General features: G+C 61.7%; 1 protein-coding gene across 1 annotated transcript; it reads right to left on the reverse strand.

Annotated features, from left to right (window-relative positions):
- Window positions 1–8,489: 8,489 nt before the first annotated feature.
- Window positions 8,490–15,621, reverse strand: UTS2R (urotensin 2 receptor). The gene is made up of 2 exons (XM_058704536.1): window positions 15,426–15,621; window positions 8,490–13,236 (listed from the first exon to the last, which is right to left on the reverse strand). Exon 2 carries the CDS (start codon window positions 13,159–13,161, stop codon window positions 12,037–12,039), a length of 1,125 nt encoding a protein of 374 aa, XP_058560519.1. The 5' UTR covers window positions 13,162–13,236; window positions 15,426–15,621; the 3' UTR covers window positions 8,490–12,036.
- Between the last annotated feature and the right edge of the window lie 170 nt (window positions 15,622–15,791).

Consider the following 15,791-nt stretch of genomic DNA (forward strand, 5'->3'; position numbering starts at 1 on the left):
CCTGTGGACACAAGAGGCGGGGGTTCATGATCTTGCCCCAGTCACACAGCTGGCCGGTGCCAGCTTGAGCTCTCTGGGTTTCCCGGGCCCAGGAGCATTCCCTGTCCTCTCGTGCCCCTTGCTAGAGAAGACAGATGTGAGGGGGGCCTATTCCTGGAAAATGCCCATGAGGGTGAGGAGGGGATGGGCGCCATCCAGGGTCTCCACGTGCCCGGGGTGGGTTACTGGACCAAGGCTTTGTCCCCAGGAAAAAGTGGGCCATATGTTTATACCTGCCCCCCCGTCCTGGGTCCCCAGTCCCCAGAACAGACCCCAGCCACACAGCCGAGACCCTCCTTACCTGTGGGGCTGCCGGGGGCTGGCAGGTTTTGTGGGACAAGGGAGCATGGTGGTGAGGTACTGGCCATATGGCGGGCCTCTCTGTGCCTGTCTCTGTGGGCCAGTGCAGGGGGGCGGGTGGGTTTGGCTGTCCGCAAGCCATTGCCGAGGCCTCGTGCGGGTCTTGGCTCAGACACACTGTGTTCGGGGGCCTTGGGGCACATACCCCTCAGAAGGAAGCCCAGACCCCTCAGATGGGTCAGGACCCAGCTGTGAGACCCCAGCTGGTACCCCAGCCTCAGCCACCCCTCCGTCTCCTGCCCAACACAGGTGGGCACACCTGCCCGTGCCGTCGGTCAGCGCCTCCCTCACCCCTAAAGTCACCCACCCCAAGGCCCCCTCCTGACTGTCCAGAAGGCTCCTGGCTACCAGCTGCATGCTGCCCAAACTGGCGCGCAGTGGGCACAATCTGTCCACCTCCATTCTGCCCAAAGGCCACGGGCTGGGGGAGGGAGGGCGCAGAACAGGAAGGGGGGGGTGCGTTGGTAGGGAGAGGGCAGAAACAGAGGCGCCCTCCCCGGTCAGGCCCCAGGCCCGGCCCCCACTTGGCCCCAAGCCCCTTGGCTCAAGGCAGCCTCGGGATTTCAGGCTGACACGTAGCTGTGGGGTGAGACGCAGGCTCTGGGCTTTCAGTCCTGCTGCAGGGGGCCTGGGGCCCACAGAGGGCAAAGAGGGGCTGAGGGGCAGGTGTTCCTGGCTCAACCCCACCTGGGCCCCACGCGGCCTGGCAACCCCCACGTCTGCGTTTCTCAGGTGTGAAAGAGGGATAAAAACTTGATGGAAAGGGGGAGCAGTGGTGTGCTCGCTGAGGGGGCGGCCCTGGGGACCAGGAAGTACACACATGGAAGGAGGGCAGGGTGGGGCCGGACCCGCTAGACAAGAGTTCCCCAGGCCACGGACTGCCTGAAGCCACCCACCTGCTCTGACCCCAGTCAGCATCCGGCCGGGGGTGGGGAGAAGGGGGCAGGTCAGAGCTGTCCAGCCTGGGGGCATGCCCTGGGCAGCTCAGGGCATGGGGCTCCCCTCTGGGGCCTGGGCCGGTTCTGGGAGGACTGGCCCCTCGCCCCCCACGTGGGGCCGGGCACCGGCCGGTCTGGAAGAAGTAAGTCTGGGCTCCTGGCTGTGGGCCGCTGGCAGCATCGCTTCCTGCTTGCGCGTCATCTGTCTGGAATTCCGGTGGAAAAATGTGCCCTGGCACTGGGGCTCTTGGATTCCTGGTTTGGTGGTTTGTGGGTGTCGGAGGCCCAGGCTGGACTCTGGCCACCCCTGCCCCCCCCCTACACGGGGATGAGGGCTCCCAGCTTCTGCTAGCTGCGCTCCCCTCCCTTCTCATGCCTGGTGGGGGTTGGGGGACGGTGGCCCCACAGCTGGGGGTGCTCTTTGGGTGCTCTCTCCAGGGGACAAAGGAGCCCCCGCGTCCTGTCCCCCAAGGCCGGCTCTTTACCTGACGCAGATCAGGAACACCTGTCAGCTGGGTGTGCACAGGTGTTGAATCCCGTGAGTTCAGGCCTCTGAGAGCCGCTCAGATGCCCTCCCAGACGGGGCCACCCGCGGCACCTCACGAGCACTGTCACTCCCCCTCCCCCACCCCCGCGAGGGTCCCTTAGCTGAGCATGGTCTCCGACAGCAGAGAGCTGCCAGGGCAGGTGAACAGCGGTGCCTGCTGGTTTAGGTGCAGCTCGCTTCCCAAAGAAGGAGTTCCTGGAAGGATTAGGAACTCAGGGAGGCACTCTGAAGTGTGACTTTCTTGCTGATGAAGAACCTCCAAAGTGCAGCAGCCCTGGGCGTGCCTCCCGGTGACACGGACTCCGTGGGCGACGCTCCCTGGGCCAGGCTGGCTCTTCCTGCCCTTCCCACTGGGACCCTTGGGAGGTGGCATTGTGGGACTCCCGCAGGCCGGCCTCCGGGGGCCGGGAGCACCTGAAAAAACCCCACCAGGCCCTGTGGCCCGGCCACGGAGGTGATCGGCAGCCAGTCCCTGCCAAACCGAGCTGTCTGGAGACCGAGGGGCAGGAATGCGCCTGTGCCTGGTAAGCCCATCATCCCCACTGGGCTCCGGAGCCCGGACGCCTGCCCGCCACCTCCTGGGAAGCGAAAACTCTGCTTGGCTGTGAAATCTCCCAGCTTCTGGTTTCTTCCCCGGCTCCCACTAGCCCCCTCCACCGCCTCCTGGAAGACAGAAGACAATGAAATAAGGAAGGGCAGCAGGTCCCCGGTCAAGGAACATAGTTCGTTCATTTATTCATTCCTCACTGGAGGGTGCCGGACCCTCCACTGTCCTGTTCGCAGGGGCCCACAGCCTGCCTGGGATACTGTCCCCTCCCTGTATTTGCTTCAGGAGCTGAGTGGGGCCTGGGACGGGGGGCCTGGGGAGGGATGCTGGGGGATGAGACAGGGCAGGGAAGAGCCCTGAGGCCTGGCATTCGACCTCTCTCCTAATGAGCACCCCATCCCAGCCAGTCATTGTTCCGGGGGGGGGGGGCGTGAGCCCCCACCTACAAGGTCCTCTCCCGCCCCGGCCCCCCCTTAACCCAGGTTCAAGCCAGCCCCGCAGACCAAAGTCCAAATTCATGAAACATTCAATCTGCGGGCAGACGTGCTTCACAGAGATTCTAGTACCTTCCCCACATGCACCCAAAAAACAGTCCCGGCGGGGCACGGACACAGGACCACTGGTAGCTGCTGGTGACGCACCGCCCAGCAATCGTGTCTCTGGGAGTTTCTCAGGGAGACGGAAGCAGCATGGTCTGTCGTGGCCCGAGACTGGATGCACGAGCCCACCCGAGGTAACAGGTGGCCATCCCTCCATCACAGTGCTCCTCAGCGGCAGAAAGTAGCGATGACCGCGCCATGGAGGCCCGGGCCAGCTGACGGATCTCCTCTGTGAGAAGTCCGAGAAGCAGCGAAACCTGTGAAAACGAGGGTGAGGACATGGCTTCTGGGGCCCACGGCAGGAGGGTCCGCACTCTGGGGCGGCCGGGCCCCATCGGGACAGGGGTGGGGCGGCTCGGCCGCCGGGTCCCTGTCCTGGGTCATGGGATAACACTGTTGGTTTTCTCAAGCATCTGTGCCAAGCTTTTACGAAAATGGGCGCACGTGTGCTCACACACCCACACGCACGCTCCCGTTTGTTTGAAGGAAGACCTGGGATTACATTAGACGGTCTCACCCTCTGTTCTCCCCGCCATTCTGCCTTTGGTCTACTCAGTGATGTCACTGCTATTCTCCGAGACCACAACCTTCTCACCTCAATGCCATGTCATCATTACTTAAAACCGTGGTACATTCCGTGGGGTCTTTGACTTTCAGCAACGCTGAAATGAGCATCTTTATCTACATCTGGCTTTTGGATTTCGGATAAAATCCTGAAAGTGGGGTTATCAGAGCGTGAGTTACAAACGCTTACCTGCCTCTTGATGAGTCATGCCACTTCATGCTTGAGGATATCATTTCTGCTTGACCCTTAAATGTATTTTTCTGCATCAGAATTTTTTTTTTTTTAATTTTTTTTCAACGTTTTTTATTTATTTTTGGGACAGAGAGAGACAGAGCATGAACGGGGGAGGGGCAGAGAGAGAGAGGGAGACACAGAATCGGAAACAGGCTCCAGGCTCCGAGCCATCAGCCCAGAGCCTGACGCGGGGCTCGAACTCACGGACCGCGAGATCGTGACCTGGCTGAAGTCGGACGCTTAACCGACTGCGCCACCCAGGCGCCCCAAAATTTTAAATGACCTATGTGATTGAATCCATCTGTCTTTTCCTTGGGTTCTGGGTCTACATCATGCTTACAAAAGCCTTGCCATTCCTGTCTCTAGAAATATATTCACAGTATTTTTCTCTTCATTTTTAGATGCTTTTATGATTCACATTTGCACGTAAAATTCCACCTGAATTTACTTTCCTTGGGGCCCCAGCCCATGTTCTCCCAGTCCCGGTGGACCTTACCTCCATCCTGTGTTGGACGCCTCATTTCCTGGGTGACCCTGAGCTCGGGGCTCTTTCATTTCTGAGCCCAGGCCACCCTGTTAGACTGGTTACAGCCTCAGAGGACGTTTTAATGCCTTGGAGAAAATCATACTGACACCTTTGTTCTCCACCTTCCTGACTGCTGTCACCATGTTTCTAGGTGAACTGCAGAGGGATGTTTTTCCAGTTCTGTCCCAAACCCTGTGGCCCCAGAGCACAGACAGCCTGAGCTCAGCATGAACAGAGACCCTGCCTCCAGGATGGGCAATCAGGGCAGGTGATGGGTCAGCACATCCAGAAGGAAAACCAACACGGCAAAGTGTCCCGGAAGCTTCTAGAGGCCCAGGAGCAGCCCAAAGCAGCCTGTGGTGGACAGCAGGGTGGGAGTGGTCTGGGCAGTGGTGAGGTGACCGAGGCAGGGCGATAGTGCTTTTCGAGCTGGCACGACAGTATGCTCGATGTTGCCACAGGCCCAGGCTGACCTTGGCGGTTTGTTTCTTCATTTGCAGGTCAAGGTGCTGAGTGGATAGCATTTAAGTGCCCAGGGACCTCATCATCACCCTGAGTGTCCCTCAGTCTTCATGTGCTCACCAGACAGTTCAACATTCCTCCTGTCTCCACTGTTGACCCCACTGGTCTGGAGGTCAGGCTGGGCCCAGGCTGGGGTCCTCCCGGCTCATGGAAGCCAGTGCTGTGGCCTCAGAGCACCTGCCACTCCCCCTCCATCCCCTTTCTCCTCCCTGCCTCCTCTTCCTCTTCCTCGTCTCCCATGGGCCCCCCTGCCCAGGAAGGAGGTTGCCCCCCAGTGAGGCCTCCAGGCTTCAGGATCTTGGTTTGGTCTGATGGGTTCAGAGTGGACCTTGACACTGACATAGAGGGATGGCCTGTGCCCCTCCCTCCCCCTGGTTTTGTGTGAAGCGGCTCCATGCACAGCTTGGGTGGTCCCCTGCTCTGTGTCTGGAACCAGCTTCCTCTGTCCCCAAGGACAAGCAGAGGCAGGGCCTCCAGTGCAGGCTGTCGGGGCCCTGGGGGCACTGGCTGCAGGGGAAGGACACCCAGATTCCGAGCCATCGAGGGAAAGCGATAGGATGAAGGCCGGGTGGGTCTGGCCACCCAGGCCTGAGAGCGGGTCAGGCTCTGGTCATTATGGGGCATGTGGGGGCCAAGCTCAGAAGGCCCTGGCACCCAGGGCTGAGCATCCCTGATTTCCTGGCTCTCTTCCCCAGGTCTGCTCCTGAGGCGTCCACACTGCCCCCCGGCTCTGGTGTGAGCGGGCCGCTGTCTGTGAGGTGCTGGGGGCACGTGTGGGGGCCCCAGCCGGAGGTAGGACCAAGTCTGTGAGGTTCCCGGGACATACAGCAGGCAAGGGTCAGGGGTCAGAACTGCAGGGGGCAGGGGGGCTCAGGAGGCATCAGGATACAAATCTGGCCCCCCAGGGCTCTGCTTCTCCCGGGGACCCCAGGGCCAGGGCCTCTGTCCTTGCAGTTCCCCTTACTCTGCCCAGGGAGCCGGGCAACCGCTCAGGCTCTCTCCGGGCCCCCCTGCTGTCTCTCTCGGGGGGCCCCCTGCTCTCTCTGCGGACTCCCTGCTCTCTGCGGGCAGCTGGGAGTCATTCCCTGGTTCCAGGGCCACCCAACGAGGCGGCTGCCACCCACCACGTTCTGCCACTTCCCTGACACCAAGTGGGGGTCAGTCCTGTGTGGGGGCTGGGTCTCATCACCAGGACCCTGGGACGTTCCTCTGTGCTGGGCAGACCAGGACAACTGGTCATCCAGGCCGGGGTTTCTGGCTGGACCGGCACACTCCGCTGCCCTGGGGCTGCCCAGGGGAGGGATGCTGTGACTCCTAGATGCCTTCTCAGGTGCACCTGGAGCATCCTGGGCTCCTGGCCCCCAGGGACCCCTTCAGAGCTGTTCCCTTGTGGTTTTACTCAGCTCCCAGGAGCCTCCTGACCCCAGGCTGACCCTGTTGGCCTCTTGTCCCATTCCCCGAGGTCGCTGGGCCCCTCCAGACCCCACTCTCTGAACAGGACACTGGGCCTGGCACCCATGGAACATCTGCCTGGTTGTCACAGCATTTGGGTGCTTAGGCCTCCCCACGTCCATGCCTCACCTTCTCTGGGGGCTTTGGCCCCTGGATAGGTCTGGAGCTTTCTGGGGGCACTTGTGACCCTGAGACAAGCAGCCTGAAGTGTGACCAGAGGCTCCTGCACACCCAGGGATCAGTAGAGAAGCTGCATTGACTGTGGCCAAGTTTGCAACCCCAGCTCATTCACCCGTGGCCTCTGGGGCAGAACCCCACACCCGCGGGCACCACAAGCCCACCCCATCCAGGCTCAGGTCTTCGGGTCCAGACCCTGCTGGCTGCATTCTGCTCCCTCTGGCAGATGGCCTGGGCCCCTCCCTCCCTGTGTCTGTGCCTCTGTCTCTTTTGCTTGAGGGCCCACGGGGTGGGGGTGGGGCCTGATGCGCAGTGTCCCTCCCTGGTTCTGCCTGGCCTGCAGCAGCCAAGAGCCTGGGGCCTCACCCAGAATGCCTGCTCAAGCAGGAGGCTCACACAGGAGGCTCCCAAGGCTGCAGCCTTCTCTCTAGATTAAACTCCCCCGGAGAGGGGGAAAATGTCATGTTTCAACTGACAATCACCAATATCCCCCCGAAAGGACACAGTCCCCTGCGTCCCCAGAAACTGGCCAGACAAGCAGATGGGCCCCAGACCCTGTGAAGGCAGCCTGGGCTGGGTCACCGAACCCCCTTGACCTGAGCTGAGGGGGCTGTCCAAAGCCCTTCTGCTCCAGGTGATGTGGATTCACGGAGAAGGCCCTCAGCTGCCGGGCTTCCTCCCTCCTGGGAGCTGTTGGAAAACCTCAGCCTGTGGGACTGCCCTACAGCCGCCCAGCCTGATCTGAAGGCAGCCAGGCTCAGGGACATGCCTGGTCAGAGACTTCCCTGTGTCAGGGGACGGAGGCCCTGGTCATTGTCTTCCCAGGGACAGGGGCATGGAGGGACCTGGTCAATGTCTTCTCAGAAACAGAGGGAACTGGCCAAAGGGGCTCAGACGATCCATAGACCCAAGATGCTACAGAACCAGGAGGGTCCACAGTGACGACGGCCATGAAACCACCTGTCTCCCGAAGGGCCTGCCGGTGGCGTCTCCCCCCATACACGTGACCAGGTGGGGAAGTCCAGGTTCCTGGGACAGAACTCCAAGTATGAAGCCCCGGCTCCCTTTGGTTGGAAGGCAGTGGCCCAGCCTCCACCACCCACCCCTCCCTGAGCCCCTGAGCAGCCCTGTCCTGACACGGGCCTCAGCCGGTCTACCCGGAGCAGCTGCTCTTTTGTTATAAACCAGCGCGCACCGGGAGGGAGGACGGCGGTGGGGGCCCCTGGGGCCTGCGGGCGCGGAAGCTGTGCGGCCCGGAAAACAGTCCGGCAATTCCTGCAATACCATAGGAGCCTCCCCACGGGATGAGAACATCTCTGCACACAGACGTGCACACGCCTGCTCAGAGTAGTGCTGTCCCCGCTGGGGGGGGGGGGTGCTCAGGACGTCCCTCAGGTGACCCCGCAGTGAGTACTCAGCTCTAAGACAGGACGGGGTGCTGACCCCCGATGCGACGTGGACGGACACCTGCAATCAGCTAACTCTGAGCAAAGAAGACTGTTCTCCTTAACGTGGGCGGGTGGGCCTCAGCCATTCAGTTCAAAACCTTCCGGGCAAAGGGAGGAGGCTGCCCAGAAAAGCAGGAATTCTACCCGAAGCTGCAACTTGAACTTGGCTCCACACCGCGCATTTCAGACTTGCCAGCCTCCTCATTGCGTGAGTCATTTCCTTAAAAGAAATCCTTTTTTGTTTTTTTAATGTTTATTTTCTTTTTTTTTTTTTTTTTCAACATTTTTTATTTTTATTTTTGAGACAGAGAGAGACAGAGCATGAACGGGGGAGGGGCAGAGAGAGAGGGAGACACAGAATCGGAAACAGGCTCCAGGCTCCGAGCCATCAGCCCAGAGCCCGACGCGGGGCTCGAACTCACGGACCGCGAGATCGTGACCTGGCTGAAGTCGGACGCTTAACCGACTGCGCCACCCAGGCGCCCCTTTATTTTCTTTTTGAGAGAGGGAGAGAGAGAGAGAGAGAGAGAGAGCGCGCGCGCGCAAGTGGGGGAGGGGCAGAGGCAGAGGGAGACACAGAATCCGAAGCAGGTGCCAGGCTCTAAGCTGTCAGCACAGAGCCCGACACGGGGCTTAAACTCGTGAACTGTGAGATCGTGATCTGAGCCGGAGTCAGACGCAAACTGACTGAACCACCCCGGTGCCCCGAAAGAAATCCGTTATACCTTACGTCCTACCGGTTTCCTGGGCCACCCTGACTGACAGACGTCCTAACATTGGACTGGGTAGTGGTTGCACCGCTCTGTAAATTGACTCAGAATTTCTAGTTGCACTTTAATTGGTGGATGTCACGGTGTGTAGTTTTGCCTCAAGAAAACTGTAACTGAACAACAGAAGCCCGGACGTGTCAGAGCTCAGCGCTAGCTGCCACGTGCTCGGCCCCGGGCGACCGCACACCCCGGCACCTTCCCAGGGCAGCCCTCCCTGGTCCAGGCCCTCCTGAGCTCCAGCTCCTGCCCCGGCTCAGAAGGCCTAGACCCTCAGCAGCCTCAAAGCCCTGGGGGCCCAGACTGGGATTTGAGGCCCTGGCGAGGGTGGGGAGCACAGGCAGGGTACCCCCCTGCAGGATCCAGCCTGGCCTCTGAGCAGGCAGAGAAGCCTGGTGAGGCCATAAAGCCGGGCACCGTGCCTGACGGGTCGTGGGTCTTGAGCCAGACGAGGCCTCCATAAATCATTGACTAAGTGGGTGCTGGGTACCAGGGGTGCGGCACGGGGAGTGTCAGTGGGCCCAGAGAGGTCAGCGAGGCCACAGCAAACCTGTTGGGTCTCCACGTGGCAGTGTGGGGGCGAGTGCACACGTTAGGAGAGGGTGCACACGTGTGTGTCGATCATGTCCACAGGTGAGCCCCTGCCTCGTATTTTAAACTCTGAAGCACCCTGGATGGGTCGCCTGCCGGGCAGGAGGTGGGACGCCAGCCCCAGCAGAGCGCCAGGCAGTGGTGTGCCCGGAGGTGGGGGCAGCAGTGGGGGGGGACAGGGGAGAGGGGAGGGGGTCGGCCAGGGGAGGCCGCGCTGGGGGCTGGAAGAGTGCGGTAGCAGAGAGAGGATAATCGATGGACACCACAGGTGGGGGGTCTCTCGGGGAGGCGGTGAGGGGGCTGCTGGGAGGCAGGAGTTTGATTTCATTTCTTATCGGACCTAGGCCGGTGGGTGTGAGGCCTGTGAAGCCAGCAGCCTCTGGCCGTCCTGTCCTGCGCCTGAAGCTTCAGCCCTTTGCCAGGCAGTCCCTCCCTCCTGGATCCCACTGCCTCAGGGGAGCCCGCCCTGCTGAGCCTGTCTTGCCCCAGTGGAGGCTGGGGCCACCTGAGGTCCCAGCATCATGGGGTTTGGAGGCCTGGATGGAGTGGACTGTCCCAGGGCGGCAGACCCGTGCCAGCCTGTGCTCAGGGTCTGTACCACGAGGCTGGCAGGGCAGGCTTGGCCCTGAGTGACCAGGAGAGACAAGCACACAGGCAGGAGTCCCAAGTCCAGTTTGTGCACAGGACCAGGGACCTCTGCCTTGTGTTCCCAAAGGGCCCCTGGGCCTCAGCTCAGCCTGCAGGAACCTGGCCCACGGGTCTGCCCTGTACCGACTCGGCCCTGACAGGGGACTCACTTTTCCTGGGGCTCTTCTCCCTCTTCCCTGGATGAGGCCCCTAGAAACTTCTGCCCTGCCTCTGTGCCTGTGTGTGTGTGTGCTTGCGTGCGCAGGTGCCTGTGTGGGTTTACGTGTGTGTCAATCTCTAGCCTCAAGTCGCCTAGGACCTGCGGCTCCCACTCCCTCTCTCTCAAGGATGTGCCTTGGCCCCTGCAGTCAGGACTGTCCTGCTGGCTGTCCCCCACCCCACTGCCCTGGGGCTACTGCCATTGCCTTGCTTCTCCTGACCCCGGAATCAGGGGCTTCCTAGCCTGACCCCCCAGCCTGCTGGTGGCCTCACCTCACCAGATTCCTCCATGCCCTCACTGCTATCTCGGAAAAACCCTGTCCCCACCCCTGCCACTCAAGGCCTCTGGGGTCAGGACACTGCTGACCCCGGTCTCATCTGTGTCCCCCAAGCCCATCATGGGGACATGGTGCCCCCTGCCTGCCCTTTGCCCCTGCCCTTCCCTCTGTGTCCCTGGAAGCCGCATCCAGCACTCCTGGGAGCATTACGCAGGACACTCAGGTCCCTTCTGACACAAGATGTGTCAATCCAGGTCTTAAGTTTGGGGTCGAAAATGTAACTTTCTCAGTACTGCTCCAAGAAAAGATGCAAAAAGCATTCTCATGTGCAGATGAATGGGGGCTGCAGGGATACTTTGGGGGCATCTCTGGTCTCCAAGGCTGGGGGCTTCCTGGCACACCCTAAAATCAGGATTTGGGAAGCGGAGACCTGGGGTCTTGGTCAAGGTGCAAACCTAGGGCCATTCTCTTCCACAAGCTTTTGGGGTCCCAAGTGGGGCCAATGGCCGCAGACCCCACCTTCAGGGGCTGCCTGCAGGGGCAGGAGCTGTCCACTCCCACATTAGGATCCTAGTGGGGCCTTGAAAGGGATCAGGAAGGGCCTGGATGGTACTGAATCTGACATGCAGCTGAGGCTGAGACCTGCCCGTGGGGTAGGAGCCAGGCCACAGGGTAGCGTGTAGAGGCCGCGAGGGGTGGGAACAGGTCTAGAACCCTTCCCTGTGGGCTCTCTGTGCACAGAGCCTGGTGGCCTCAGTGTCCCCAGAAGGCCTAGCTCAGACACGGCACGCAGGAGGCATGAGATGAACTCCCATGCTGCAAAGGGGTGTGATCTGAACCCCCCAGCAGTTCCTGCCCTGGAATGCCATCCCCCAGCTGCCCCCTCCTCCCCGAGCAACGTGGGGCTGTCTTTTCCTACCCTGTGGCAGGCTGGGTGGCACGTGCCCACCAAGTCAGGGCAGCTGGACCAGGCCCCTGCAAAGGAAGATGTGCGTCCCCCCCAAGCAGACCGACAGGCCCCGCCCCGTGCTGTGGGAGGCATCCTGAAGAGGCTTCCCACCCCTCCACAGCCCATCCCCGCTGCCAGGCCGGGACAGGGGTGCAGAGCGCAGGGTTTATCGTCCCAGTGCTGACACTGTGCGGAATGGAGCCACGCGGGAGCTGGGAGGGTCGGGGACAGGGATGGGTCACAGAACAGCGGCGCCACAGGGACCGCACCGCAGCCAGGAGAGGAATGTGCCTGCCACGGGTCCCAGCAGGCCCTGGCCGGGCACTCACTGTGTCTACTGCTGTGGGTGGTGTGAAAACTCTGTGGGCCACGGTCTTCAGAAGCTGGTTCCGGGCCTGACGGACCCCTCTGACCCTCCCACAGACCCTCCTAGATGGTCTGGGTACCAGGAAGATGGCTGGGCTGCTGATGCTGAACTGAGCCATGCAGAAGGGAGAGCAGGGAACTTTTTGGATGAAGACTAAGTGATGGGGGACAGTGGGGGCCGAGGAGGGGCTCCAGGGGGCAGACTGCATTCTGGGGCCCTTCCCTGCAGGACTCAAGCCTCCCCCCACCTCTCGTCCCCGGTGCTCACGTGGGGCCCCGGGACGCTCAGGCGCAGACCGCTCTAGAGGCCGCCGGAAACAGGGTGATGGTCTCGGTGGCCTGCTGGCTGCTGGAGGACGGCGAGTGGCCGGAGCCGCGCTGGAAGCGGACCCGGCACGGCAGGGAGCGGCCGGCGCCGGCGGGCCCGCGGCCACTCCTGGCGCGGCGCGAGCGCCGGCGGTACTCGCGGTAGTTCTTGGTGAGCAGCGTGTAGAGGAAGGGGTTGACGCAGCTGTTGCCATAGGTGAGGCAGGTGGTCAGGTAGTTGACGACGCGCGCGGTGCGCGGCGTCAGCGTCTGGGCCCCGCGGTACTGGGCGAGGAGCTGCCACAGCCAGAAGGGCAGGAAGCAGGCCCAGAAGAGCAGCACGATGCCCAGGATGAGGTAGAGCACCTTGGGATTGGGCAGCCGCCGCGTCTGCGTGAAGGAGGCCCGCTGGGACAGCCAGTAGGCCCGGGCCAGGCGCACGTACAGCAGCCCGATGACCGTGCCGGGCCCCACGATGCTCGTGCCGAAGAGCAGGGTCAGGTAGGCGCGGTGGGCACGCGGGCCCCACACCGGGAGGCAGAGGCTCTTGTGGCCCCTGGGGACCAGCCGGATGGCCAGCATCACGGGCAGCGCCAGCAGCAGCGCCAGCAGCCACGTGCCCAGGGCGAGCACCTTGCGGTAACCCTTGGAGCGCCGCACCGTGTCCAGCGGCCTCAGCACCGCGGCGTAGCGCTCGCTGCTCATGACGGTCAGGGTGAAGATGCTGGCGTGCATGGTCAGGAAGTCCAGGCTGAAGAGAACGCGGCAGCCCACGTCGCCAAAGTGCCACTCCTTGGTGACGTAGGTGGCCACGACGAAGGGGATGCTGAGCAGGTAGAGGAGGTCGGCCAGCGCCAGGTTGACGACATACACAGACATGGAGGCTGAGGTGTGCAGGACGCGGCACATGACCACCAGCGTGTACGCGTTGCCGGCCACGCCCACCACGCCCATGGCCGACAGCACTGCCCCGATGGCACCCGTGGCCACCAGGTCCTCCAGGGAGCTGGGCTCTGTGGGGCTGGCCCACGAGCGGTTGAGGGATGCGTCGGGGGCAGCAGACGGCTCGGGGAAACCGCTCACGGGCGCGGGGCTCGGCGCCATCTCACGCGGGGCTCCGTGCGGGGGCGTGCTGCTCCTTTGGACGGGGCGGGGGCATCTGTGGGCAACAAGCGGGCTCTGTGGGAGAAGATGCTCATTAAAGATGCAGCTGAGGCAACCACCACGCTCCCAGGAGGCTGTGTGAGGGCACAGTCCCCACCGGGCTCAGGGGCCTGCAGAGGGACAAGGCTCATCGTCTCCCGATTGCCCCTTTGGGGACTCTCTGTTCAGAGCCCTACGGCTCTGCCTCATTTTCCCCAGCTTTCCAGGGGGCCCAGAGAACCACCCAGACCAGCTGTCCCTAGTGCACGCCTCCGCAGCACCCCCAGCCCAGCCTCAGAGCAAGTCCAAAGGCCTGTGGGGTTGACTGGTCTTTTCTGCAAACCAGAACACCGCAGGGCAGCCCCAGGGGGTGGGGGCAGCAGTGGGTGGAGCCGGGAGTCCTCCCCAGGCCGAGGGCTGTGCTATTCACAGAGTCCTTTCTCCCAACTGTTTTCTCCTGGACACTTCAAAAAAATGTGTTTAGATTACTAAAGTAATATTCACTGATTTTAAAAGTTAAACCAGGAAAATATTCCCCCTGGCGAACAGGGGGAAGCACCTGTAATCTCTCTCTATCCACAGGGGGGAAATGAGCCTTGATTCCTACGTCATGCCATTCACAAAATAATTCAAGGTGGATTGTGGACCTGTGTATAATAGGTTAAATCAACCAAGCTAGCTAGCTTCTGGAAGAAATGCAGAATACCTGCGTGACCACGGGCAGGCAAAGATTTCTCAAAAAAGAACAGAAAACACTTGAAATAAAACAGGAGACCAAGCAGGGGGACTTCATTAAAACCAGCGACTTCGCTGAGAGTAAAAATGTAAATTAAATCGTGAAGTAGGAAAAGACTTTCAGAAGACAAAGAACTAGTAACCAAAATATATGAAAGAACTAAATAGACACAGACTAAGGACTCAATTGGAGGGGGAAAAAAAAGAGATTTGAACAGGAACTTTTCAAAAGAAGTATCCAAATGGCCCAGAAGCACATGAAGAAATGCTCAACATCATCAGTCGTCAGGGAAGCAGAGTTCAAAACCACGGTGCGCCCAACCTAATGGCTACGATCAGAAAACAGATACAGGTGTCTGGGCTGACGGAGGAGCCGGCGGGAGCGTGAAATGGTGCAGCCCCTTTGGAAAGCAACGTGGCACCGTCAGCAAAGCGGGACACGTCCTCTTCCTGAGCCTGGGTCTGCCCCCGAGAGAAGTAAGCGCAATTCTCCACAAAGAGACAAGCGTGAGAACGTTGGCAGCAGCTTATTTCTGATACCCAAGAGCTGGAAACAGCCCAAACTTCCATACGTAGAAGCGTGGATCAACAGACTGACATCTCCCTAGAAGTGCTCTGCAGCAGTGAAGTGGGTGGGGTTGCCGCTTGAGTCGGTAACTTGGAGGAAACTCGCCCATGCTACGTTGAGCGAAGGAAACCAGACAGAAAACACAGCTGTGTGGGGCCCTTACGGGACGTTCACGCATCGGCAAGATGCTCTGTGACAGTGGAGGTCAGAGTAGTGGTTACCTACTCTGTCAACTGGTAGGGGCACTGGGGAGTCCTGGGGGGGGGAGGGGGGGGAGGGTTGGGGGGGGACTGAAGCAGGCTATGCCCTGATCTGGGTGGTGGTCACACGCATGGGCACAGACACATGTACTTAAGACCTGTGCTTCCTGGATGAAGATTATCCTCACAAGAAGAAGAACCGCCCCCCCCAAAAAACGTGGGATACTTAACTGCAGGGGGCGGGGTCTGTGTCACCCCACGTCCGGGTGTCCAGGGATACTAATGGCTTCAGGCGTTCTCCCTCTGCACGTCCAGTGGCGGTAATAACAACGGTGAGTCTGGACTGTCCCACCCTGAGTGACCAGAGCCCCGCGTGCTCTGAGGACCGGCCCAGCCTCCGGTCGGGTGCCCGGCCAGGGTGCCCCTGTACCCCCCCCCCCCCCGCTGAGGGCTGCAGGCCTTGAGGGAGGGACCACCAGGAAGGATGTGAAGCCCCCCCCCCCCCCCGCCCGCCCAGATCCTGCGGCTTCCAAGAGGGCCTTGTGCTCACAGCCCTCAAGCAGCCCATGCCAGGCACCGCGGGGCCGGCGGAAGGGCGCCCCGACACCCGGGCGCCCCGACACCCGGACGCCCCTTTGCCTCGACGCCCGTCCTGCTCCCTGACAGCCCCACGCCCCCAGCCCGGGCCGCGCACTCGCGCTGGTGTCCTGCTCCTCACTTACCAAGCGTGGGGTCCGTCCCGAGTCCTGGGTCACCGAGCACGTCCCCAAGTTCCCGGGTCGGCGGAGGGGCGCCCGCCCCCAGGTCCCACTGGGAAAGCCGCACTCGCGTCCGGACCCGGACCCGGGTCCTCGCCGCCACCTGCCCCGCCGCCAGCTGAGAATGCGCCGCGCGGGTATTAATAACCCGGGGCCGAGGGGGGCGCTGGAAGGAGGGGACGCGGCTGGGGGCGCTTGGGGGCGTGGGGGCGGTGCTGGAGGGAGGGGGCGGTGCTGGGGGCGGTGCTGGAGGAATGGGGGGCGGTGCTGGGGGAGGGGCGGTGCGGGGGGGGCGGTGCTGGGGGGAGGGGCGGTGCTGGGGGGAGGGGC

The sequence above is a fragment of the Neofelis nebulosa genome, chromosome 16 (genome assembly GCF_028018385.1).
Source record: "Neofelis nebulosa isolate mNeoNeb1 chromosome 16, mNeoNeb1.pri, whole genome shotgun sequence".
Classification (NCBI taxonomy): Eukaryota; Metazoa; Chordata; class Mammalia; order Carnivora; family Felidae; genus Neofelis; species Neofelis nebulosa.

What these genes read in the sequence shown, in the direction of transcription:
- UTS2R (XM_058704536.1), bottom strand. Translation starts at nt 13,161, where the DNA reads ATGGCGCCGAGCCCCGCGCCCGTGAGCGGTTTCCCCGAGCCGTCTGCT.